At 39.1% G+C, this 27,959-nt stretch overlaps 1 protein-coding gene and 1 long non-coding RNA gene across 12 annotated transcripts; both read right to left on the minus strand.

Annotated features, from left to right (window-relative positions):
* Nucleotides 1-2,289: 2,289 nt before the first annotated feature.
* Nucleotides 2,290-21,579, minus strand: MOK (MOK protein kinase). 11 transcript variants are annotated; one of them, XM_087726629.1, is made up of 14 exons: nucleotides 21,362-21,577; nucleotides 13,566-13,675; nucleotides 12,691-12,805; nucleotides 12,077-12,166; nucleotides 10,099-10,169; nucleotides 9,037-9,115; nucleotides 8,671-8,719; nucleotides 8,108-8,185; nucleotides 7,246-7,424; nucleotides 6,085-6,186; nucleotides 4,782-4,955; nucleotides 4,408-4,519; nucleotides 2,749-2,952; nucleotides 2,290-2,664 (listed from the first exon to the last, which is right to left on the minus strand). In XM_087726629.1, the coding sequence occupies exons 2-14, from the start codon at nucleotides 13,630-13,632 to the stop codon at nucleotides 2,584-2,586; spliced, it is 1,401 nt and encodes a 466-aa protein (XP_087582755.1). In that variant the 5' UTR covers nucleotides 13,633-13,675; nucleotides 21,362-21,577; the 3' UTR covers nucleotides 2,290-2,583. The 11 variants fall into 11 exon arrangements, 10 of the variants coding, with proteins under 10 accessions (XP_087582755.1, XP_087582706.1, XP_087582697.1 ...); XR_015698229.1 differs by lacking the exon at nucleotides 8,108-8,185 and having other exon boundaries at nucleotides 4,412-4,519; nucleotides 4,782-5,012; nucleotides 21,362-21,579; XM_087726580.1 differs by lacking the exon at nucleotides 8,108-8,185 and having other exon boundaries at nucleotides 4,782-5,012; nucleotides 21,409-21,578.
* A 1,418-nt stretch (nucleotides 21,580-22,997) lies between these two features.
* LOC148049761 (uncharacterized) lies at nucleotides 22,998-24,064 on the minus strand. Its single transcript, XR_015698376.1, has 2 exons — nucleotides 23,340-24,064; nucleotides 22,998-23,211 (listed from the first exon to the last, which is right to left on the minus strand). It is a non-coding gene; the product is annotated as an uncharacterized LOC148049761 (long non-coding RNA).
* Between the last annotated feature and the right edge of the window lie 3,895 nt (nucleotides 24,065-27,959).

The following is a 27,959-nucleotide window of genomic DNA, read 5'->3' on the forward strand; positions in this document are numbered from 1 at the left end:
CTAAAGCCAGTAACTATATGAAATAATGCTTATGCATGATGAACATAAACATTCTTAAAGGATATTTTCCAATCCTTGTTTAGCACAGTACCATGACTTGTTCCAAACCAGACCATGCAAACACTGGGTGAGCATGTGCGTGAAGCTCCACTTGTGTGAATGGTGGGTGTTCACATATGTGCGGGCACACAAAAAACTCCCATTTGTGCAAGTGGCAGGCACATGCACATACCTGCCGTTAGGCCAGAATCACCCCCTCCCCCCATCAATCCGCCATGCTGGAAAGATTGGGAACTACTGCTTTAATATTTATATGTTGAGATCCAGATTGCATTTGAGAATTTTACTCAGAATTTCCTGCTGGAGAGTTTTTTGAGGGGGGGAATGAAGAATAGGGTTGGAAGGGACCTTGCTGATCTTGTCCAACTCTCTGCTCAAGCAGGAAACCCTATACTCGTGATGGCGAACCTATGGCACGTGTAACAACAGCTGGCATGCGGAGCCATATTTGCTGGCACGCCAGCCATGCGATGGGTAGCTGATTTTCGGCCTTCAAGAGGGCCAGGGGAGGCCATTTTGCCTTCCCTAAGCTTCAGGAAAGCCTCCATTAGGCTGGGGAGAGTGAAAAACAGGCCTAATGGGCCGACCGGAAGTTTGTTCCCGAACTTCCAATTGGCTCATTGGGGCTGTTTTTTTGCCCTCCCTAGGCTTCAGGAAAGCCTTCAGAGACTGGGGAGGGCGACAAACAATTGTGCACAACAATTGTGGCATGCCATAAGAAAAAGGTTCGCCATCACTGCCCTATACCATTTCAGACAAATGGTTGTCCATTTCTCTTCTTAAAAACATCCAGTGTTGGAACTCTACAACTTCTGAAGGCAAGTGGTTCCACTGATTAGTTGTTCTGTCAGAAAATTTCTCCTTAGTTCTAGGTTGCTTCTCTCCTTTAGTTCCATCTATTGCTTGAGGTCCTGCCTTCAGGTGCTTTTTAGAAACACCTTAAATATTGAAACACTGCTATTATGTCACCCCAGTCCTTCTTTTCATTAAATTAGACATACTCAATTCCTGCAACCGTTCTTCATATGTTTTAGCCTCTAGTCTCCTAAGCATCTTTATTGCTCTTCTCTTCAGAGTCTCAACATCTTATATCATGGCAACTAAAACTAAATACAATATTCATCCAGTTACAAAAATGCAGATGCAAAAAATAATGCTGTTCAAATTCTAAATTTCAAATCTTATCCTGAATACTTGAATGATTCTGTGAAATAATATGAAAATTCTTCAAAATAAATCTCAATCTTTCCATAGTTTGGTTTGTACAGAAATATAAATAATGGCAAGATTACATTCAACCAATTTATCATGATTACTGAATCCTCAAGCAAATGATTGCCTTCATATAGGAAGAAAAATACAGCAGTTTTAGGACTTGCTTTATGGATTATATTGCATTTGTGTTCTTTTTGTGACTTTTAAGCAAACTTTTTCCCTCCTCAAAGATATCGTCCAGTCTTAGCTATCTTTTTGCCACTTTATTGAAGCATTGCTATTTGGCTGTTATTTAAGGTGCAACTGTTATACAGTATCAATATTTTTTACTCTAGTCCAGTACATCAATTTTTCTTGTTACAGAGTAATGATATTTGATAGTTTGTTTGGGAGAGGACATGGTACTTGATCTCATAATAATCCTATAAAAATCTTCTTAGTCCTTTAATATATTTATTTTACTGATACCGCTATACAAGCTAACTTAAATGCCCTTTAGAGTGGATTATTTCCTCCAGCACAAGAATTTCAAACATCATGGCCTTTTCAAAACAAATGTGTAACATTCTACATTGAACTATGCCAGTGTGACAATATACATCTACTTATAGTTTTTCATACAAGATACTATTGAGTAATGACTGATGTTTTTCATCCACCATCCATACAAAGACCTGCTAATTTATATTATTTGTTTCAGAATGCAAATTTTTATACTAGGTTATATTTAAATTTTGAAGTTTCTAAATGATAAAGAAGATTGGCTCTGATTATCCCTATGGTCACATGTACAACCCCTCCCCCAAATGAATGAATGAAATTATATATATATATATATATATATATATATATATATATATATATATATATATATATATATATATATATATATATATATATATATATATATATATATATATATATATATATATATATATATATATGTTTTATTTGTGCTGATATACATACATACATACATACACACACATACACACACACATACATATACACACGCACACACAAACAATGTAGCATTTAATGTAAAAGTTGGAGCAATTCACTTCTGCCAGTGCAATACCATTAAATATATGATCACCATAGAAGAAAAGAAAAAAATAGGAACTCCTTTAAAAAAATCAAGGTGCATTCTGAGTTTTAAAAATGGTGGTTTCATTGTTGACTTGTAAAAAAAAGGGTAAGTCCCAAAGAATGATTGTTGTAGCTTCTTGTTGCAGCATTTGAGGTGATAAGGCACTTTTGCCATTTCTGTACTAAAAAACCCAGACAGCTCATGAGTGTTTTGATCCTTCAAAATCTTCCACCTCGTCTTTCCAGAGCAGGCAGGTGGTACTGTTTCATAGGAGATTTAAATTCCTTCTGTTTTTCCGACTGTTAATGAGACAATAGAAGTTAAAATGGGCTATAATCTACTTTACAAAATAGCATGTAATCTAATAAGCAAGGCAGAATTACCTTGCGATGTGTCCCAAAATATGTTATAGGCTGCAAAACCTGGACTTGTCTGTTGGATGCTGGGAGGGTAAAAACTGACTGAAATGAAGGATTAGGGTAAGAAGTCAAGTTGGTTACAGCAGGAACTGTCAGTTTTGGCAACTCAACTGCATTGAGAAGTCCATGATGTCCCAGTGGATTCTCCTGGGCTTGCCTAAAAAAATTCTTTTAAAATAAAAATACAAGTTCAATTTTTAAAAATAATGTTGTTATGTAGGCTAAAAGTGTTTGATCACCTGACATGTTTTAGGATGGTTTAGATATTACCACCTCTGCAGTTACTCCCAAATATATGTAAAGTTTTACTCAAATGTTTCTTAAGGAAGATTGCAGCTTGCCTTTGCAATGATCTCATCATATGGAAGCATGGTGCCTGTGGAAGCCTTTATATAGTTTAATAAAGGGGAAGAGGATTAAATGGTAGCAATTACATTCTATATATTTTTAAAAGAGTAGCCAAAAGTTACATTCCAGTATTTTCATACTTTCAAAGGTTTATATGTTGAAAGTTGATATTTGTTTGGCTTACATTCTTTGATGGTTTATTTGTAAAATTGAGCCTTAGAAGATGTCTTCTTGGAATCTATCCTTAGAAGACATCTAAGCTTTAGAGTGACACAATTTCTTTCCTTTCTTATTCTTCTATTGGCATAAAAATTTATCCTTGAGTGTATAGTATAGTCTTTATTGTCATTATACAAAATAAATACAACGAAATTGGTTGTGTAAACAAGGCAAGGAACATCCACCAGATTTTACAAACAATTAGATAAATCCTAGAAACTTTGTACTGCTAGCTTAAATCTGGTGTTTCTAGAATTCTGCAACAAAATACAGGAATGTACTATAATTAATTTTTGTTCTCCAATTATGATTCTGGGTTTTTTTGGGGGGTGGGGGAATGTGGGTAGAGAATGAGTTAAAATAAACTTGGGGAAATATTGGACAGATTTGTTGATACCCTTAATATTCCCAGAATAACTGGGACATTGGCAGAATCAAACACGCCAGAATTTATTATATATTGATTGCATAAACCTAGATGTAAATTGGATAATTTCCAGAAAAAGCATATGACTAGTTAATTCCAGCACTATTTTGAATGTCCTCGAAGAATTACTAAAAATATCAGGAAATATATATATTCTGTTCACACACACATATATATATATGTGTGTTGTATTTGTGCTGATAAATAAATAAAGGGAGACTAGTATATCTATTTCAAGATATTTGGGCATACCAGGGGTTGTGACTTTAAATATATATATATTTGTTGTATTTGTGCTGATAAGGACAGAGAATGGAAGTAGTGATCTTCCTCCCATATTTGGGCATACCGGGGGTTGTAACTCTAAATATATATGTATTGTATGCATAAGAGATAATGGTATAAATTTTTAAAAAGCCTTTTTAAAATCACAATTAGGTATCCAATAGTTAAAACAGCAAAAATTCATTAAAAATTCTAGAATAGATACCAGAATTCTGAAACATGTTTCACATGTGTAGGATGATTAATTAAAGGACAAAATTGACATAGAGCTGTTCTGTAATTGTTTGAACAAAAACGGCAGTAATTAAATAGGATTATTACTCAGTCTTTGATTTAAAGATTACCTGCCTTTGATCCTCCTTTGAAATACGCCGCAAGCCAAGAGAATCTTTTTCTAATGGATTTTCTACTAATCTCATTTTTCGGTGTATGGTTAAAGCTTGTTTCTCTGCCAACCTGTTTTGAGTAAGTCAGATAAAATCTCATATATGACCTTTGAAATATTTCCATCAATTAGACAATCAAACCACTCACTTCCCTCCTTTAGACATATTAAACAATGACTTGAAATGCAAATACTAAATATTGAAACCTAAGTATTAACTAAAATTATTAGCTTAGTTGATCAAGAATTGTCAAGGTTAGCTATTCTAAAACTTAGCTGGCTCAATACATTTTCAACTGAATATTGATTCAAAATCATTTCACATTTTCTTACCTTAATTCTCTGAAATAAGGGTGTTGCAGTGCTTCATGAGCACAGATTCTCTCATCAGGATCATACTGTATCATTGCATACATAAGTGTCAGGCTCTTATTGGACAAGTTAGGGATAAATGGAGAAATTCCTTTTCCTTTTCTTGTGGGGAAATCAAAACTCATCACTCTTGACCTGCATAAATCCAGTGAAGAAAATGGATTCCTGTCAACAGAGTCAGCCTTATTCTTACTGAAAGAATACAAAAGAAATTAAAATAGAAGTTTCAGTTTCAAAACATTATTTGCCCCTGTAGTCAGTCATATAGGGCAAATTACATGTGTATGACTACGTTATGAAATGATTACAATTTAATGCTTCTCAAATTTAGAACACAAATATGATTGGGCCAACTGGTATTATGGTGCCATGACATCACAGTGGTTTTCTTTAAATCCATTTGATACTATCCTCACTTCAACATGGGAAGTCAAAAGAAATTTTAAAATTTGCTTCTATGCATGCAGGTGATAACTGTTGAACTGGGATAAGAGGAACATTTAATAATAAACATCCCTTAAAAAGTTATTCAGTAAAGCTAATTAAGTCTATAAAGCAGCAGCCCAACTAAGTGACAACACTTATAATCTTAGTTTATTTTCAAAAACTGAACAGAGTTGTTCAATACTTGGGTCAACCACCAATACGAAATATCAGGTCTGCAGGCAGGACTGGGAAATCCCTTGCATCACATTACCAAGAAAATTATTTATGCTTGACTCAAAAAATTAATAGAATTCAAGCTCTAGTGTATTGAATGTTTACTGAACGCCAAAGATATATAGAAGAAATTACAGTAATTTATAGCAAAGGGGGCTTCCTATAGCTTTCAAATTCTATGACACTTGCAAAAAGTGCTAGAAGCACTCGCCAAGGGAACAGTAATATAAAACAATCTTAATACATTATGAAAAGAGGACATGAAAACAACATGGTTGTGACTGTGGTTCTGAATTCTGAGAAGTAGACCAGAGGTGGGTTGTTCCCGGTTTGGCCCAGATTGGGTGAACCAGTAGTGGTGATGGCAGGAGGCTCTGGCCACCCAGCTGGTCACTTCTGCGCATGCGCAGAAGCGTCATGCGCACACGAATAAACCGGTAGTAAAAATAATGGAAACCCACCACTGAAGTAGACTCTGGCTATATGCTTTGTAAGATTTGACTATGGTCAGCTGTAAGGTAATAAACACACTCTTCTAATATAGTTTTAGGCAACCTCACTTAAACAAAATGCAGTCATGAATATCAAGGGAAACTATACTTACTGTTTGAACTTATGAAGAATCTTTTTAGGAGGGGTACCTATGATATCGTGGATTTTTGATATTTGGTCCAATTCATTCGATCCAGGAAAAAGCGGGTGGAAACTGGGAACAATAAAGAATTGCGAATGTGATGAATACCAATCTCTGACAAGCTTCTGTTTTTATTATGAGAAAGCTGTTCATCCTCAGTACTAAATAATAACATTACAGCAGATAGTATTTTTAAAATCAAATACATTATCATTAATCCCATTTCCCACCTGTGTATTATATAACATCTTTCAAAATAAAAAGGAAAAAAGCATCAAAAGGGACAAGTGTTATTGAAAAATGTTATCTGTACAATCCAGCCTGTAGCAACCTAAGAACATAAATATTTCATCAGCAAGAAATGAACTATTTGTTGCTAAAGCCTATAATCCCCCAAATTCAATATAATATGCACATGGTATGGCTTTGCCTCAAGGGTCCTACTTAGAGATATGTTTACTATTGTCTGTGGCTAGATAATATAGCCATTCTTGAAGCCTGGATATCACATTAGGACTCTCATCTAAACTTCAAATTATTTTTCCTTTATTCATTAAGGCAGTGTTTCTCAACCTTGGCAACTTGAAGATGTCCGGACTTCAACTCCCAGAATTCCCCAGCCAGCATTTGCTGGCTGGGGAATTCTGGGAGTTGAAGTCCAGACATCTTCAAGTTGCCAAGGTTGAGAAACACTGCATTAAGGTGCTGATGTTCATTTTTCTAACCATTGACTAAATCCAGATATACAGAAGCAGGGCTGCTATACTATACACATTTATGTTAAGATGAATCACAAACCCCTCAGTTAAAACAATGAAGTTCTACGCCGGATAAGAACACAATAATTAGCAAACCGTGACAAATACCCAAATCTTTCTTATTGAGATAGATTTAAGTCTATCTTCAAAGTGTTAAATGACTTTCCCTGTGCCATTATGCAATTCATCGACTAGCAATGCAGACATTTAAACTGGAATTTTCTCCATGTATGCTTCACTGTTGAACCAAAGTTATATTTGTATTTTTCCATAATGCAGCCTATTACTATCTCATATCTGCACACGCCTACACTTCAGAAGAATTTCTTTATTCTTTTTAATTTAGCCACTTTCCTTCTGATAAATAATTTACCTTGCAATTTCATAAAACACACAGCCAGCACTCCAGATGTCCATTTTATAAGTGTAGTAACCATCTGTAAGAAGACATTCAGGTGCCCTATACCAGCGGGTAGAAATATATTCTGTATATGGCTGCTTAGAATGTATGCTCCTACAGGATCCAAAATCTCCAAGCTTGAGAAGATCTTGCTACAATAAGACAATTTGTGCATCTCAAATGATCAGGCATTAAAATGATATTTACAAATAGCTATAAAAAATACTTCAAGATGAAATTAAGGAATCTTTATCCATCTCAGCTGTTCTATTTTTGAACAGAAAAGACTTGATATTTTTTTTTGCGGTCTAAATTATCTGTAATTGATTTTTTAAAAATCCTTGGCCACAAAGCAGCCTTTGGAATAATTGTGAAAATAACATGTAGGTAGTCCCAGATGCTTTTCCAAAAGGCAACTGGACTTCCTTAATTTTTCTTTGAAAATGTTTCACTTCTCATGCAAGGAGTTTCTTCAGTTCTGCGTGAGAAGGGAAACGATTTTAAAGAAAAAAAACCCTCCAAGAAAGTCCAGTTGCCTTTTGGAAAAGCACCTTTGGAACAACCATAATCTGGATGACTGAGAATCTCCATAAACATACATAGAGGTAGTTCTTTGTTAAAGATCATTTATTCAGCAACCATTTGAAGTTGCAATGACTCCGAATAAATGGTACTTATGACTGGTCCTCAAAATTCCAGGAACACATTACCTCCATGGCCATGTGATTAAATCAATGCACACCAGCCTGCATGCATTACTCTGACACAGTAGCAATTTCTTCCCAACTCAAATCCAGTCACCACAGCAAACCTCCTCCCAATCCATAGTACTCACCTGCCCTCCAACCTGCTTGCAAGCTGCCTGGAACTTGCAACTTTCAGTCTCCTTCCTCATTGACTTTGTCTGTGCAAGCTGGCAGGAAGTTGCAAGTCATGGTTACATGAAATCCTCACTTAATGATAGCCCAAGAGAATGCTGGGATGCTGCTGCTAAATGACCAGTCATTGTGTCATGTTTCATAACTGCAGCATTTAGCGATGGAAATTCTGGTCTCAATTACCATCAAATCTTTAAACATTAAGTCTTCAGAGAATTGCTAGCACAAGTTATTTAAGAAAAATCAAATTTGATTTTTTACAGCCTGTTTCAAAAATGACTGACTTGTCCAAAAACATATTTTTTCCATGAATAATAAAAAAAAACTGATGCTAAAAAGCAAGACAACATTAGATCTAAAGCAAGTAATTGACAGTTAATCATCAGAAAGTTGAAATGTATTTTTTCCTATAGACATAGGATGCATATTCAAATACCAGTCCTAGAACAAACATTTTGAAACATAAGAATTTTGGTACATTCATATTGCTCCTGTTTTAAAATTATCAAAGACAACCTACCTTTATTAATATGTTTTCAGGTTTCACATCTCTGTGAAATATTCCATTTCTGCATCAAGATAAAAATCAAAGGAAAGGTAAGTATTTTTATATTAAGGCTGTGGTGCAGAAAGTCACATATCCCTTGGGAGTACTCGAGCCCACTCCTTAGTTTCAATATAAGTTGTTGCACCCATCCCCCCAAAAAATATCCATAAAGTTCTGAAGATATTCCTGAGAAGAGGTGACAACTAGAAAAGAAAAGCTAGTCAAAGCCCATGGCATCTTTATATACATTAGATACATGAATGAAAGTCTACAGATTCCAGCCCATTTAAATATCCAAACTCTTATTTGCAAGCAAATAAGTGAAAAAAGCTTTCCTACCTGTGTATATGATCAAGCGATTTGCATAACTGGTACATATAATTTGTTAGTTTCTTTTCAGGCAATGGGTTTTTCCTTCCTGAAATTTGGAAAACAAGTTTAGTAGGTTTTTTTAAAAAAAATAAAGATCGCTTTAGTATAAAAACAGCTTGCAATGATTTTGACTAACTGATTTTTAAATCTAGTTATGAAATAGCTTATCTATACCTATAACCATGTCCTCTAACTTAGCCAGGATATTCAAAGCTGCTCTGTTCAGAGCACCTAAAAAGACAGAACTGGCTACTGGACTCATATCTTAATCACTGTTAAGGTTAGATTCCTACAATGTGTCCTCTATAAGGCTACCTTTAAAAAGAATTTGCAAATCACAACTGATATGAAACACAGTAGGCTAGGATGCCTTTTAGAGTATATGCTACTAGTTATATATCAGTTGCAATGGCTTTCTATTGTAATCTGAAAAATTTAGAACAGAACTCAAGCTTTTATATTTCGTGCAGTGATTAATTTTGAATCATGAGTATTTGGAAGCAGAATAAACCCTCATTTTATATACAACTGCTATAACAGAGATAGCAATTTTGTATCACAATGAAGTAGTAGCTTTCCAGTTATTGATATACAATTGTCATCTTTGACAGACTTATTCATGCTGCCTTGGCTTTGGTTGATGATAGACATGGGGCATAGATTTAACAATTCTTAATACAGCAAATATATGCAGTGATTAATGAACTATGTTCTCCTTCTTAAATTTTCTTGCAGACTGGCCCCTCTTTAGGATAACATTCTCTTTCAATATATATAATTATGGAGATACTTTCCCTATATTCCAAAGCCTCTCTCTGCCTTAACTTATTCTGAAGGAGATCAACTGCCACCAGAAAGAGATTCTATGTACATCCACCCTATTCTGAAGGTTTTTCCATAACTGCAAGTAAAACACATCTTTTTTAAACACGCAACAGAGTCTTGCTTAATATTTGGTTAAACTAAACATGCATCTGTCTCACTTGTGAAAAAAATTGCTTGAGACATTTTATTGTACATGCTACATACCTTTGATCAATTCATAAATATTCATGTCCATAAGTTCACATATTAATGCAACAGCACCAGCTTTCTTGTCACTAAAAAGTGGATTTTAATGGAATTATATGAAAGAAGAATAAGTTGTATAAGCACTTAAAGAATGGGACAGATTTCTCAATTATTTTTTTAAAAGTGGTTCTACTATTATTAGTTTTCTGTATTTTTCATTAGTTTTTACATATGCACGGAAGAAGCAGTGTACGTTAAATAGAGCAGTAATGCCATTCTAGAGATGAGCAAGCTTTTTATCATGCATACTGACTCAAAATTTCTGAAGAAGAAAGGGAAAATCAAGTTCATTTCGCAATCTCATCTTTCATGATTCTGAAAAATATTATATAGGAGAAGGCTTATAAGGATGACTATCTTTAAAAATCATCTTCCTCATTAAAATTGTTTACCAACTTCCCTAGCATTTGTTTTACAGAAAATCAGAAATCAAATGTTCTAGACAACAAGGGTTTCCTGGAAATTCATACTCATGCAGCTTTGCTACACTGCTCAATCAGTCAAAAAAATGTCTAATAAATGGACTACTGAATGACAATTGTGGGGAGGAAAATCATCCCTCTTTATCAGCATGATAGTAATAATGGGGATAATTGCACTTGATTTACAAATTGCTCATCCTTATGTACATGATAATCAAAAGTAAATCCATGCTGTACCTGCATATATTTTATTTAATTAGAACCAACATTATTTAAAAAGCAAAACATTAACTTTTTTTTTTGCCTGACACAATCAGCTATAGTTAGATTTTAAGTAAGCAACAGAATAACTTATGAACAGACAGATATGCCTTATAACATCAGATCATAATCCATCTTGACCAATTCTGTGGTCACAGATGGGGATCTTTCTGAGCTCTGGAACTTGACAAATAACTGTAACTGGACAAGTCAAAATTAAACCTGATACAATTCTACTTGCTGTTAGTGAACTACAATTTTCTGCAATAGAAGAGGAAATTACCTTGCTCTATGAAAGACTTTCTCCCTGAGAACTGGATATAGACATCTGCAAGATTCTGTTGCTTTTATCAAAATGATGAAAGCAGTTCCACAAGATCTGCTCCTTTTGAATATGCATGCAACAATGTGACATATATACAAAAGGGCCAAGGGTTTGTCTCAGTGTTGCTTTTGTTCTCCTCCCCCCCACCTGCTGCCACAGAAGTCACTGAACCTTGGTATTATGTGCCTTCAAAAATTTATCTTTTTTAAAATAAAAATATCTATATTATATTTTCTCTCTTCAGAAATGGTTAAATAGAACAGTTGTCTGGCAAAATGTGTAGTGAGGATTTTTGAGGATTGTGAGATTTCTTTTTCATAATAACAAAATACATTTAGCATGTTCAGAATATTCCTTATTATCAACTGATCATCTCCATTAGGCAGGTGACCAGATATGATTTTTCATAGGACATAATGAACAGAATATGTGTCATCCTCAAGTAATCCCCCACTGCAAAAATCTCAAATCAGTACCTACGGGAATGAGATTGGATTCTACATATTGCCATTTAAACACTTCAATTCTTGAGCCCCTGCATTTTTCTTGTTTTTCTGCCTCGATACCATTAGTATTGTCAGAGGCCAATTATGAACATAGACTAAAACTAAGGTGATTTTTATAGATTGCCAGACCAGTCCTGAGATTGATGTATGTCACATGCTGTCAATAGAACAAAATGATGGCTCAATGACTACATAAATTCATATTAAGTTCCAAAGTTAAGTAGTCCACACAACCTACTCCCTACTTGCTGTCAACTTGAGAAAAGGTGCAGGAAATGACAAAATCTCATCATTCTATAGTGAAAGGTTCCTCTTTCAAAATAATTAGAATGAGATTTGCTTGATAATAGTAATTGAATACTTCTATAAAATATCAATATGAACGGTACAGAATGGGAATTTAAAAAGCATGCATGACTTACAAAATCACTTCATGCAATGTAAGGATATTTGGATGTGGATTCAATCGCCTTAATGCTTGAATTTCTCTCAGGTTATTCACATGGTCAATGCTAGTAGAAAAGATTAGATGAAAAATAAACAACTATCATTTACACATCGTTGCATATATTTTCCTGAATCCCACAAAGCATAGGGTATAATAGTCTCTTGCAGCATGTTGCCAGATGCCTGGGTGCGGTGTGACATTTCATGGCTCTCTTCTGTATGAGTACTGTATGAGATACTACTTGCAAAATGCCATGTTTTCTTACATAGTGGCATATAAAATGGTATAGTACACACTTCCCTGTCATTGAAACATTATGAGCTCTTGAGAAGGAAATTTCAAATGCTGTATTTGCTCTGCACTGTAGGGTATGCTAGCATCAAGAATTACTAGTTTGAACACACATTACTTAAGGCCAATAAGACATGTCAGGAAAAACAATCTTGATGTCCAAAGGCAGCTAGATTTTACATACACATTTACAAAAAATATTTGTTTTAAATCAACTTTTGACAATGGAGATTTAAACAAAATATTTATATACTGAAGCTAAACAAGAAATTAAAATGGAAAAGAATCAGACTTTACCTTTCAAAATGCTGTTTCATTTGTTTACAAGCATAGCAACGTCCATTGTTTAGACTCTGTACCTTCAGAACATCAGAAAATGTTCCCTCTCCAATTTTACCAATTGTTTTGTATTCTAAAAAAATTACATTGGGACAATAAACTAAAAGGTAAATTTATATATTTAAATTCTGCTTCATCAAACATGTTCATAATTGTAGTTTACTTATTCTAACAGCAAACTTGTTTCCTCACCAGATATACTGTATGTCTTCCCATATTGTCACTGTAGTTGTTTAAATTAAGGTTCACATCTCTGCACTGGAAAAGGATTATACCAGTGCAATTTATTGAGAATTATATGAGAAATTCTATTTGTGTTTGCTAAAATAACATTTAAGCGTTTTTTTCATCAACTACATCTCACATACTTATGGTCTTGCGCAGAGGTGGGTTGCTCCTGGTTCGACCCGGATCGGGTGAACCAGTAATAGTGGCGACGGTAGGTTCTGCCCACCTGCCTGTACGCTTCTGCGCATGCGCAAAAGTGTCATATGAGCGAACTGTGTATATATATTACTGTTATTGTGCTTAAATAATATCAATACCATCATTAAAATGGAATGTTTTTATACTTACAATTTACCATTTCTTAGGGCATTATTAATTATCATGTCATAATGTTCCAAGCATGTAAATTTGAAGAGCTTAATTCTAATGTTATTCTATATGAACAAGAATAACTTATGAATCAAACTAATCTATGTGATATAGGCCCACAAACAATATTTGTCCAGATACATTGATCCCTCACTCGTTCGCTTTTTTAAAAACTTTTCTGCTGAGTTATTATACATCTGGAAACTCACCCAATTCTGACTATTTTTTGTATATACCTTTCTGCTCTAAAATTTGTCTTCTCCCATACATATCACTTCTACAGCACTTCCTAGAATTCTCCATTGCCTAACTTCTGTGAAAATTAACTTCTTCAGACTGCATCTAGCTGTAAAGAGAAGCATTTCCAATATAATTGTACTAGTAACTCATCATATTAAATAAGACTTTCCCATAACCATTGTCATGTTTCATGTTTAAAAAAAGGTATCATATTCTACAGTGAAGGAAACTTCATTTATGATTTGTTTATAGTATCATATAATCAAAGGGTTGGAAACAACCTTGGAAGATTTTTAGTCCAACTTACAACTTACTTTATGTAAAACATCCAGTGTTTATGATTTGAATTCCTCATTTTTATTCAACCACAATATTTGTCTATGATAAAGTCAGCTATTGTATAATAGAAAGGAATTTGTTTTGTTGATACAATTTTTTTCCTATATGAAGAGTTGAAATGAAAAGGAAACAAAAGACTGTGTTCATAGTATACACAGTTAAATACTCATATGTACGGTCATGTGAAAAAGAAAGTACACCCTCTTTGAGTTGTATGGTTTTATGTATCAGGGCATAGTAAAAAATCATCTGGTCCTTAGCAATTCTTAAAAGTAGGTAAATACAACCTCAGATGAACAGCACATGACATATTACATTATGTTATTTATTTTACAGCCAAAATAGAGAGGCTATGTGTGAAAAACTAATTACAGGTAGTCCACAACTTACAACAGTTCACTTAGGGACTTAATAGTTACAACAGCACTAAAAAAAGTGACATGATCATTTTTTCATGTGATTACATTTGGATGCTTGACAACTGATCCACATTTTTGATGGTTACAGTATCCTGAGGGCATGTGATCACCTTGTGTGACCTGACAATCAAAGTCAATGGGGAAACCACATTCACTTAACAACAGTGTTACTAATTTAACAACAGCAGTGATTCACTTAACAAATGTGGCAAGAAAAGTCATAAAATGTGACAAACTCAACAAATGTTTCACTTAGCAACATAAATTTTAGGCTCAGTTGTGATCATAACTTGAGGACTATCTGTACACCCTTACTGCTTCCACAGGTATGAAGAGGCTAAGTAGCAGCCAGGTACTGTTAATCAAGTGCTCCTGATCAATTGATCATCAGCAAGTGTGAATACCTCTATAAAAAACAAGGTTTTAAGACAGGGGTGTCAAACTTACATCGTCACAGTGGCGTCATGTGACATATCGGTACTTTTTTCCACTTCACTAAGCTGGGCGTGGGCATGGCCAGCACATGACACATCCAACCCACAGGCTGGGAGTTTGACAGCCCTATTTTAGGAGTTTTACTAGTCTCCAGCATCGAGGTTTGTGTTAACATAATGCCAAAGTGGAAAGACATCAGCAATTATTTTAGAGAAGCAATTGTTGCTGCCCATCTATCTGGGGAACACTAAAAGTCAATTTCCAAACAATTTAAAGTCCATCATTTTACAGTGAGGAAGATTATTCGCAAGTAGAAAATTCAAGACAGTTGCCAATCTTCCTAGGATTGAATGCTCCAGTGAATTCACCCCAAGGTTAACCTCTGCAATATTCAGAGAAACTGCAAAAAAGCCAAGAGTTACATTTCAGACTATAGCCATGGTGGTGAACCTATGGTGTGCGTGCTGGAAGTGCACGCAAAGCCATCTCTCCGGGCACCTAACCCCTCGCCCATTGCTCTTCTGAGTGCTGGCATGCCGGCCAGCTGGTCTTCATGTGCACAGGAGCACCGGAAACTGGAAGAACAGCCACCTGGTGTGCATACACATGCCGAGATGATCTTCCGATTTCTGGTGCGTGCCAGCCACCTTGTCTTTGTTTCTGGTGCAATGTGCACATGAAGACCAGCTGGCCAATAGCAATAGCAGTTAGACTTATATACCGCTTCATAGGGCTTTCAGCCCTCTCTAAGCGGTTTACAGAGTCAGCATATTGCCCCCAACAACAATCCGGGTCCTCATTTTACCCACCTCGGAAGGATGGAAGGCTGAGTCAACCCTGAGCCGGTGAGATTTGAACAGCAGAACTGCAGAACTGCAGTCAGCTGAAGTAGCCTGCAGTGCTGCATTTAACCACTGCGCCACCTCGGCTCTTGCGTGCTCCAGAAATTGGAAGATAATTTCCCTAACGCGTGCATGCGTGCTGGGTGGCTGCTCTTCCAGTTTCCAGTGCTCCTGCATGTGTTTCCGCCAGGAAGATGATCTTAAGGTTTTCGGTGTGCATGTCAGCTGGTCTTTGCAAGTGCATGCCGCCAGAAACCAGAAGTCATGATGGGCAGCACACACATGCGCACCAGGCAACTGCTCTTCCAGTTTCCGGTATGCGCACTCGCACTTGGTGTCAAAAAGGTTTGTCAACGCTGCTCTATAGGTCTTAGTTAGCATGTTAAATGTTAATGTTCGTGACAGTACAATTAGAAAAGACTGAACAAGTATGGTTTATTTGGAAGCATTGCCAGGAGAAAGCCTCTTCTCTCTAAAAAGAACAAGGTAGCACGGCTTAGGTTTCCAAAGTTGTATCTGAACAAATCATAAGATTTCTGGTACATTGTCCTTTAGACATACGAGACCAAAGTGGAGATATCCGGTCATAATGCACCTCAACTCAACCAAAATGCTATGGCAGGATTTCAAGAGAGCTGGGCATAAACAAGTGCCCATAAACAGCAGTGAATTCAAGCAAAGTTGTAAATAAGAGTGGGCCAAAATTTCTCCACAATGATGTGAGACTGATACAGTCATAAGAAAACCATTACTTCAAGTTATTGCTGCTAAAGATGGTTCTACAAGCTATTGAATCATAAAGGTATATTTAGTTTTCCACACATGGATTCTTAATTTTGGCTTTCTCTTTGTAAAATAAGTGACACAATGTAATATGTAATGTGGTGTTCTTCATATGAGGTTGTATTTTACTTACTTTTAAAAACTGCTAAGGACCAGATGATTTTTACTATGTCCTGCTATGTAAAACTATAGAATGCAAATACACACACCGGGGGGGGGGGGGGGGGAGAGAAAGAGACCTAAAGCCAGATAAAGGGATCTAATTAAACAAATGACTCAAAACATTATGCTTGTTCATTTATTTATTGAAAGAAATGATCCAAAATTACATATTTGTGTGTGGCAAAAATATGTGAAACTATGCTTTCAGTAACTGGTGTGCCTGCTTTGGACAGAAACAATATTTTTTGATGAATCTTGAACAACAGCTTGGGGGGATTTTAGGCCATTCCTCCTTATACAACATCTTCAACTCAGGGAGGTTGGTGGGTTTCCTTGCATGAGATGTCTGCTTCAGGTCCTTCCACTGTATTTTTATAGGATTAAAGTCAGACTTTTCTTGCCCATTCAAAACTTTTGCTTCAACCATTTTTTGTCATATGTTTGGAGTTGTTGTCTTGCTATATGACCTACAGTGGATCTAGGAAGTCTACATACCCCTGTTAAAACCTTCAGGCCTCTGCTAAAATGCTGAAGATTTCACCTTTTAATATAATGACCCAAAGCATACCTCCAAATCAACAAAAGAAAAATCAAATACCAGAAGAAGATCAAAGTTTTGGAATGGCCCAACCAGAGTCCGGATCTCAATCCAAGTGAAAATCCATAGGGTGGCCTGAAGAGGGTGTGCACAGGACATGCCCTCACAGTCTGACAGATCTGGAGCACTTTTGCAAGGAAGAGTAGGCAAAGATCTCCAGGCAAGATGTGCCATGCTGATAGGCTCCTACCTCAAAAGACGGAATGCTGTCATAAAAATCAAAAGGTGCTTTAACAAAGTATTAGTTTAAAGGTTTTATTGTGATTCTCCCCAAAAAAGATTTAGTTTGTTTTTCAACTGAATTGTACAGCTTACATATTATATGATATTAAAGGTGGAAAGAATTCTGAAGTGATTTCTCTTGGTCTGATGTTTTTTACATTTTAGAAACCTGGCATTTTAACAGGGTTATAGAGACTTTCTATATCTGTACTTTTTCTTGAGCTTCAGTTTACAGATACTCTGACCTTTTCCTGTAGAATTTGCTGGTGTAATTCAAAATTCATAGTTCCATGATGACAAGCTGCCATGGTCCAGAGAGAGCAAAGCAAGCTCAAAATATATTGCCCCCACCATCTCTAACAGATGGGATGGTCTTATGCTGAAATGTAGTATATTCTTTTCAGCAAATATGCTTTTCATTCAAACCTAAAAGCTCTCATCCATCCAGAGAACATTCTTTCAAAAGCCATGTGGTCTTTCGCAAACTGAACCTTGGCAACAATATTGTTTTGGGATGTAGCGGTTTTCTTTTTGCAATCCTGCCATATTCAGTATTGTTGTTAATGTTCTCTTAATGGTGGTCTCATGAATGCTGGCATTCACCAATACAAGAGAAGCCTTAGATATTTTCCTGGGGCTGAGACCTCATGGAGGATTATACACCTTGCTCTTGCTTGTCAATCATTTCTGGGGAGGGTAATAATGGTGTTGAATTTCCCATTTCTAAACAATACATTTAACAATAATTGGTAAAGTCCAAACTCTTTGAAAACTTTTTCTAATTACTCCTTCAAATCAACTGATAATTTTAGCAGTTTATATACTTTTACCATGTGCAAATATATAGCTTTGGATCAATTTTTCCTCAATGTTTTTGATTCATTTGTTTAACTGAATTTTCCATCTAGTTTTAGGATTTGTGGGAACAGATCATATTTTAGATATATTTATGCAGATATGTTGAAATTTTGAAAGGATTCACAAACTTTCCAGTATTACTGTCTATCAAAGAAGTGGATGGAGCCATATTTTCTACATTTTCCAGGCTTTGGGTGGTTACTAGATGTTTTTACTTGTGTACACAGACAAACATATAGATGAAGGCTTACTCCAATTTTGTTTGTTTCCTATCTCAACATAACTCGGAAATTAAAGATGCAGATTTTCAGTGATTGAGGGCAGAAGCAAGCCTAAACATTTCAAAGAGCTGCCTATGGACCGATGATCTTAACATTAGATTAGAATAACTTTATTGTCACTTTGAATATACACTAAACGGCATATGTTAAAATGAAATTTCATAGCTTGCCTATATACCTCTATTATTCCAGGCACTGAATCTAGTTTATTTACCATTCTTACAAGCGATATACAGCACTATCACATCACCTCTACTATCTCTCCTATGGTAATATAAACCACCTGCTTTTTCCTATTTCAGAAAAATGATTTATCATTGGAACTGGGAACTTAAGTTTTATAAGAGACTGAGGGAATTGGATATGTTTAGTTTTGAGAAAAGACAATGGGGAATATGAAAGTAATTTCTGACTATCAGGAGCTTATTACAAAAGAAGCTCAAGTACCAATTATTAAAACAAGGTTGATTTTTATTGAATGTATCAAATTGCAGGCTGGGCAACTATCTGTCAGGGAATGCACTACACAAGAAGAAGACTTGGCCTAAACAGATTATTCCAGTGGTGCCTATGATTTATTTGTGTATACTTTTATCCTTTATTTTATTCAATTAATATAAATATAAATTATTTTATTTATAGATTATATAAATTATAACTATAAAAAGATTACTCTACCCCTTATTTCTACATCACTGCCTTAACATTTGCTTAGTTAGTTTACTTTATTTTGGCATTGCACAACATTGTACAACAAATTTAAATGCCATCTTCAGTGTATATTATACATAAAAAATGAAACAAAAATACACATCCTTAACATTCTATACATTGAATTGAAAACCCCCTGATATTGCATTAATATTGCACTAAACAGTAGAATTCAATATAGTTACTGCTCGGGGATAGAAGCTGTTTTTCAGCCTATTTGTCCTTGTTTTTATTGTCCTGTACTGTCTGTCAGATGGTAATAGTTCAAAAAAGGGGATCAGTAATGAGATGGATCTTTAAGAATGTTTTGAACTTTCTTAAGGTAGCCCTTCCAAAGAGGGGAGAGGGCAACCAATGATCCTCTGGGCAATGACTTTGATCCTCTGGAGTGCTGTCCTATCTGCCACTGTGCAATTGGCAAACCATACACAGGTATAGTAAGTTAAAATATTCTCTTTGGTGCAGCGGTAGGAGGTCACCAACAGTTTTTCATTCAGTTGTTCCCTAAGAAGTCTCAGGTAGTATAATCTCTGCAGGGCCCTTTTGACCAGTGCTGCAACGTGAGCGCCCCAGGTCAGGTCCTCTTTTATGATAACACCCAGAAACTTAAAACTAGCCACTTGCTCCACTTGGTCTCATTGATAACCAAGGGCTGGATGTCTGATCTTAACATCTATGCATGTGATCATTTTCACATTAGTGTATGTATATGTATGAGAGACCATTAATCACCTGTCCAACAGATTTAAAGCAGAGATTTTTCCTAGTCAGGCTATTTCAAATTCTATAATAGGATATTAAAAACTGTTGCAGAAATTTATACACAGTGTACAGAAACATGTACTTTAACTGATAGGATTCCTCTAAAGTTGCTAGCTTCTACTTGTTTTTACAGATATGAATAAACTATTAGAGCAAGAAAGGGCAACATGTGGCCTCCAAAACCATTTTAATGTTTGTGGGGAAAACAGGAGACCATCTTGAGCTAATATACATACACAGATTGACAAGACAGATATTGGCAGGATAAAAACAATAAAAGCCCCTGACTGCAGTTACTGAAAACTGATGGTGCATTTTTGAGACAAGAAATGAAAACAATAACACATTCCTTAAAATAGATTGTTTGCATCTAATGAACAGAACCTCCCAAGACACCCTCCTGAAATTTCACATCCACCCAAAAGCTATATATTTCCTGTTTTAAGAATATCATTCTATCTGCTGTAGTTCTTACTGCCTCTAAACAGCCTCTAGCCCTCAAAGGATTTCCTTGTTCAGCTTTAAGGAACGGATTCTAACAACCCAGTGCTTCCTTTCCATTTCTGAGTTCAGTGAAAACTATGCCCAAAGAAGAAGCTTGCAAAAAGAAGACAAACTGAACGTCTTGGCTAGTAACATGGGAAGAGTGCTTAGGGTGGAATTCAGTCTGCACATTTACTGTGGCTTGAGGACCATTTCATCCAGTTCACCATGTTGTCTAAAATGTCTTGGAGCAGAGATGATAACAGTAATTATCCATTCAAGCTTGGTTTGGGAAAGGCCGAAGGACACTGTACACTCCTATTTGGTTATCCCTTTTGAGATAAGCTGTATTATGTAAAGAACTGAAAGAAAAATGCAAAACCCTAAAAACACATCGACACACTTCTTACTGTTTGGAGCCAGATAGAAGCCCCTATCAAGAGTGGCTGGAGCGGGTCAGCCACGGTTACGGAGCTCGTTTTTGCCCAGCTCAGGGGGTTCCATGCTACGATTCCAAGACCCGCCGGGGGCCGCTCTGCCATACTTGGCACCTCCCTGTGAAATCCCTCCCGCCGGGTGCAATAGCGGCAGGAGTAGGGCAGGCGAATTCGTAACGCTTCTGTCCAACCAGGGGCCCCAACCCCGTGGCCTCGACTGCAGGTCCTTGGCCCCAATCCCAACAGGACGCTCTGGTGGAATCTCCACACAGTCAACGAACCCAACCAAATATGCCAAGTGCTAAAGGCTGCTTCTCTCTTTCCCTCTCCGAGTAGACGCCCCATTTATGAGAAAGGAAGGGATTGCGGCGTCTCCCCTCCCCCACGTTTCCTCAACAGAAATTCTACGCACGCCCCCCCCCTTCCCCAAGGCGTCGTCTCCCCGCGCGCCGTTTCCGACCTATTTCCACCACGTGCCGCGAACCACCACTGCGCCTCCTCCCTTACTGTTCATCCTCCGAGCCCGCCTCTCCCGCAGGTTCCCGCCAGGTCAAGGGTGGGGAGGGGGGGGCGAGGGCACGGGTCCTCTCTGAACCGCCAGACCCCCTCCCCACGACAGAACTTGTTAGCGCGCCATGTTGTATTCCCGTCACCCTGGCAACCCCAGAGCGTCAAGCACCTCAACCCGTGAAAACGACCTAGCCCCACCCTCGCAGCTGCGCGGCCTCTGACAGAGTGGCGCAAGCGCAGTTACTAACCTCCGCCCTCTCCTATTGACTGCGGCAGGCGAAGGGCAGGATTCATGTTTGCGAGCTTTCAGGATTGCGCATGCGGAGTGTCAATTTACTCCTCGCCCGCCGGCTCTCAGCCCCTCTCGGCTTTGCGCATCCTCAGTTGTTACGACCCTCTCAGGAGGGTCTCTAACAGTCGTCCTTCCTGTGCCGAGTGCGGGTGTGCAGTACAGTATGGGTTTTTCTCTTAGGGCGAAATCCGCCATTGCTCTTAGTTAAGGAGGCAACAGACTTGAATATGTTTTTTCCCCTGAGAATAAGCCCTGTTCCAGCCACCCATTAAATAGTGAATTAACCCACTATGTTTTAGAGTAGCGTGGCGTGGAAATCGACCACGCTCCATTTCAGTCCATCATTTGGTGGTTGACAATGGTCAAAGAGATGAGGGTGGGGTGGGGTGGGGTGGGGCGGGGCGGTACGAAATGGCGTGGAGACATAACTCTCCTGCAGGTGTATTTCTGCATTTGGTACTTGCAGACCTAGTGCATCATATGTGCACTCCTGTTTTGTTATCCCTTTTGAGGTAAACTATGTAAAATGCAGGAATGGTCTATATGACAAAGGCTCGGAGAGAAGCAGAGTAAAGCAAAGCACAATCTAGTTCATACCAACCCCACTCCATACCCTTCTATTCTTGCAAATTATCCTTGCTCTCTCATATGGACATACACTTCATATATTGCCTGTTGAACCTCTTTGAGGATTTTATCAATTCTATCCAATCAAGTTTTTTTCCAGTTGTCCCCTTCCAGTCTTTACCCATTCACTTTTCCTTTACACTTTCAATTTGCTATTCAGTCCTCATTCATTTTCTTTATAAGAAAATATTTCTTTTGTATTGACTGCTGACTTTTGTATTTGACCTATGTTCATTCAGAATCCATTCATTCTGGACCCTACTGGTTCTTGTTTTACCATTCAAATAACCAACTCCAGTTGCATTCACCTTTTGGGACAACTGTCACTACTGAGTGGATAGAACCAGACTCTTACATAGATAGATAATTTTTATTGTCATCTTTTTGGTCATTTTTTACTGTGGGCACACTGGAACACATTAAAAATGAAATTCTGTTGCTTGCTCTCAAAAGTGTACACATATATGCCGGTAACAAACATATACAGATGCTACCATTATTTCCTTGAAAATATCTTATTTGGGGGTGGGGGGCTCTGAATAGACCTGTTAGGACCTATTATCTATACCCATACATACATACATATACATACATACATACATACATACATACATACATACATACCACTTTCCATCTTGAATACATATTGTAAAGAGAATTCACAAGGTTCACATACAGCCATTTTAATTTTTTCAACAAACATTTCTTACAACAAATCATGGGCTGCCCAATTTACCTTTTTATCAGTATTTATAAACCTTTAAAACCCACTTTTTCCCCTCTGTTTTTATAAACGTTCTACACTACCAACATAGACAGATTTATTTGACTGCTCTATATTTTCACCATTTGTGTATTTACAACTGTTCACTCCATTTAACCTGTTATGTTCGTCTTTTTATCCCCTGTTTGTACCCTCTTCCCTGACCGAATTGTGAGCCGCCCTGAGTCCCCTTCGGGGGGGAAAGGGCGGCATATAAATGAAATAAATCCTAATCCTAATCCTAACCTGTCAAACAGCTATCTTGGTCTTTCTATACATTAAATTACAAATCCATACCCCTGCTTGCATTATACAATCTGTTCTAACATTCATTGCAAGACTTTTGGATTCTCAGGTAACTCCACAGTATTATCTGCATACAATAGTGTACAAATTAATATCTCTAATTTCATTATAATAATTTCTACTAGTATATACATGAAACAAGCAAAAGGATAGCATGCCTCTTTGCCTTAGACCCTGCTCACTGGTGAATCATTCTCTAAGCACTACATTTATTCTCTTTCATGTTTTGCTTCTATCATATCTGTGAATGATTTAAAACACAATTCTACATGAATTGGGCCTCATTCCGCAAGAGATAAAACCTGGTTTATCTGAATGAAATGAAAAGGGGAAACAGAATTGGCCCACTTAATACTCTGATGGGCATTAGTGTAAAATGAGAAGTGAAAAATATCAAAAGCATTACTACAATGCTTTGCATACTTCTGCCCATGTAGTTATCAGGAATTGTACTTAATTCCCTGGTGTCCCTAATTCTCTGGATTTACTACAGATAGTTATCAATTTATGAGCACAATTGGGACCAGACTTTACATTGCTAAGCAAAATGGTTGTTAAGTGAATCACACCTGATTTTATGATTTTTTGCCATGGTGGTTAAGCAAATCACTGCAGTTGTTAAGTAAATCACATGGTCAATAAGCAAATCCAAGTTCCCCCATTGACTTTGGGTGTTGGACAAATGTTGATCATGTGATCCTCGGGACGCTGCAACCATCTATTTATGGCTGCCATATATACTGGCTGCCAGGTATCCAAATTTTGATCATGTGACTGGGAATGCTGCAATGGTCATAAGTCTGATGAACGGTCCTAAGTCACTTTTTACTGGCAGGGGGGTTGTAGCTCACAAAGAATGGTTGTAGGTCAAGGAGATCATCGAACTGACATTATAAACCAGGACAGACTGAAAGAAATCTCAAAGTATTCCTTGAGATTTAGTAATAAGTAAATGTGCTTATGAGAACATTGCTTATTGAAATTCAGTAGCAGGACTGAAATAACAGTGTGGGTTTTATATATTTATCAGATGAAATAACACTAATTATTACTAGCATTAACTTTATGATGCTAGTAATAGGTTATTTCATTGTAGAACCAGGACACCCCTCGTGAGTGGGAAATTCCTAGAGGCCCATGGTCCCGTTTACACATTGACTTTGCCGGCCCCTTCCACGGCCGAACTTTCATGATAGTAGTCGATGCTTACTCCAAGTGGGTGGAGCTGGTAATCATGACCTCCACTACAGCAGAGAGTACAGTGAGGGCCCTTCGTAGGATGTTCGCCACACATGGGCTACCGGATGTGATAGTCTCAGATAATGGGCCTCAGTTTACCTCCACCACGTTTCAAGAATTCCTGGCCAAACAAGGAATTAGACACGCAGCCACAGCCCCTTATCATCCAGCTAGTAATGGCCGGGCAGAGCGCGCAGTTCGCTCAGCCAAAGAAGCCTTGGGCCGCATGGACCAGGGCGACTGGCAGGAAAGAGTGGCGGCTTATCTCTTGAGCCAGCACTCTATACCCTGCCCAACGACTAATAAAAGTCCGGCGGAGCTCCTGATGGGTAGGAGATTGCGAACCCCCCTAGACAGGCTCCATCCACTTTACGCAGGGGATCTGCCAAGCAACCTGGGGGCACGTCCTTCCCACACGTTTAAGTTAGGGGATCCCGTATGGGCCCGTTCCTTTTCTGGGGATCCACGGTGGGTTCCCGCAACCATCACAGCCTTGACTGGCCCCTGCTCCTTTAGGGCCGGTCTGGCCGACGGAACGCAATGGAGGCGCCACCTGGACCAGTTAAGGCGACGCCTCCCCGCGGAAGCAGACGGCCCGAGCCTATCAGACTTTCGCTCCCAGCGTGAGCCACCCTCGTTGATCCTTCCCCCAATGGACTGTCTTCATTCGGGGAACGGGGGACAAGCCGATACGAACTTTTCGGACAGACGTGCCTCATCCGGCTATTCTTTTCCTCGAAGCCCTTGTCGAGACTCTGAACCTACCCCCCAACCAGACTGCACGGGGCCACTGGCGGACGCTCCTGTTGTCGCGGAGACGCCACCCCAGGCAAACGGACATCGGACACCGGGCCCGGGGCCAGCGCCATCTCTTGGGTCCGCGTCGCAGATCCACCGCCCCGTCACGGACATACCTCCGCCGGCGGTTTCCCCCCCCGACGACAACTGCCGGGGAACCACGAAGGTCGGGACGAGAACGTCACCGTCCCGCCTACTTGAAAGACTATGTTTGCCTTCCCTAAGGAACTCTTTTGACTAGGGGGGGAGGGGTGTTGAATACTAGCGCGGAAATATAAGTGCGGGAATAGGACTCCTTTTCTGATTGGTTCCTGGGCGGAGCCGGGTTAACCCTCGCCCTGATAGGTCGAGCCACTCGGCGCCCATAGGCTCCTTATTCAAACATGGGGGTATAAATGTTTGGCGCGAACCACGCCACGATTGAATCATAGTTACTATGAGCTGAATAAAGATTACTGTTTTGCTACCTATCTTGCCGCGTCCTTCTCTTCGCTCGAAGATGCAAAATCTAGCAAGGGCCACCACACATAGCTGCGGGCTAAGGCTTTCATTCGCGCTATGCCAGGATGGTTTTTATGGAGTGCGGGCAGGATTCGTGCCCGCAGGGCTGTGGGGATCACTACCCTATCCCCCCAGACAAGACAACCCCCGTGAAGGGCAAGTTCGGCTTGACGTGTTTTAAATGGTCGAAATTCTTCCGCTACCTTTTCCGTGGGCCACCCCCTCAAAACCCATGAAGCTACTTGGGATAAGACGGGGTCAGCCTTTGTACAAGCAGCAACATCCGCGGCAGAGACGGGAAGGTCGGATTCAGCAATGGACAAAATGGAGAGAGAGGGCACGTGGGCTGTGTCCGTCTGTGGCAAAGGGCAACGGCTCAGGGCGTCTGCGTGCCCTAGCTGCTTACCCGGACGGTATAACAGCGTATACGAATACGCCGTTAGAAACTCAGTCCAACGTGTCATGCGGGGAGATAAAATGGGGGGGGTTGGCTTGTCGCCTGCCAGTAGCCCCAGGAGCGGCTTGTGATCCGTAACAAGGGTGAAATTCCTACCATAAAGGTAATCATGGAATCGCTTAACGCCGGACACTGCAGCCAAGGCTTCTTTATCAATTTGGCTGTAGTTCCGCTCCGTTGAAGAAAGTGTCCGGGAGTAGAAGGCTATGGGGGCTTCTGAGCCGTTCGGAAGGACATGGCTCAGGACCGCCCCTATGCCATAAGGAGAGGCGTCACATGTCAAAACTAGGGGCATCCTATCACTATACTGAATTAGAACTGCCGACGAAGTTAAAATATCTTTTATAGCCGCGAACGCGTGCGCTTCACGGCTACCCCATTTCCAGGCCGCTGACCGGTCGAGCAGTCGGTGTAATGGCTCAGCCAGCGACGCCTTGTGGGGAATAAAAGGGGCATAAAAGTTTAAAAGCCCCAGGAACGCCTGCAATTCCGCCCTAGAAGTGGGCGCAGGTGCGTTTTTGATAGCAGCAACTTTAGAGGGAGTGGGGTGGATGCCCTGTGCATCGATAAGAAATCCCAAAAATTCTACTTGGGGAACAGCAATTTCGCATTTGCTGCGCTTCAATTTCAGTCCTGCCTCCCTAAAACGTGTAAAAACCTCCCGCAGTATTTTTAGAAGTTCCGAGTGGCTAGAGGCTGCAACCAGGACGTCGTCAAAATAAGGAACGACGCCAGGGAGCCCGTGGAGCAACCGCTCCATGAGGCTCTGAAAAATCCCCGGGGCAACCGAAACGCCGAATTGAAGACGGCGGCAACGGAAAGCCCCGCGGTGGGTAACGATGGTCTGGGCTGTAGCCGCGTCATCATCTACGGGAAGCTGCTGGTAGGCCTGTGCCATATCTAACTTGGCGAAAATACGGCCTTGCCCTAAAGAGTGGAGTAGATGTTGCACTACAGGAACGGGATATGGATTTGCCTGCAGGGCCAAATTGATAGTCGACTTATAGTCGGCACATATTCTCACCGATCCATCGGGTTTGACCGGGAGGACTATGGGGGTTTCCCAACGGGCATGGTCTACGGGCTCAATTACCCCCTGCTCTATAAGCTTATCAAGTTCAGCATCTACCTTTGCTCTCAATGCGAAAGGAACTCTGCGTGCCTTCAGCCTAATGGGCGCGACCTGAGGATCGAGGCAAAGGGAAATGGGGGTGCCCTTATAACAGCCCAGTTTCCCATCGAACACATCTGCCAATCCAATCCAACCCAAGGAGAGCGGGCAGGTCATTCCTAACAATTAAAACTGGAAGTTTTCCTTTAAAATCTCCATATTCCACCCGGATGTGGAATATTCCTGCCGTGGGAATCCCGTTTCCCTGGTAATCTAAGAGGGAGACCCCAGCGGGGCGCAATTTACTCCGGGGAACCCTGGGGCAAAGGCGGGAAAACAGGGCCCAAGATAGTAAGGAACGGGAAGACCCAGAGTCCACCTCCATTCGGCAAAGCTGACCTTCGAGACAAACGGTGGTGCTAATTTTACGGTGGCCGGCGGGGACGTGGGAAGC

This window comes from Thamnophis sirtalis, unplaced genomic scaffold, assembly GCF_051295495.1.
Source record: "Thamnophis sirtalis isolate CommonGarterSnake01/CBP01778 unplaced genomic scaffold, rThaSir2_p1.2 scaffold_1, whole genome shotgun sequence".
NCBI lineage: Eukaryota > Metazoa > Chordata > Lepidosauria > Squamata > Natricidae > Thamnophis > Thamnophis sirtalis.

Excerpts from the sequence above, each read along its gene's own strand:
- MOK (XM_087726629.1), bottom strand. The coding sequence starts at position 13,632 with ATGGAGAATTCTAGGAAGTGCTGTAGAAGTGATATGTATGGGAGAAGA. Across the intron at positions 12,806-13,565 it reads ACAAATTTTAGAGCAGAAAG|AATACAAAACAATTGGTAAA; the intron begins GTATATACAAAA and ends TAATTTTTTTAG. Across the intron at positions 2,665-2,748 it reads ATTTTGGGACACATCGCAAG|TCGGAAAAACAGAAGGAATT; the intron begins GTAATTCTGCCT and ends TCTCATTAACAG.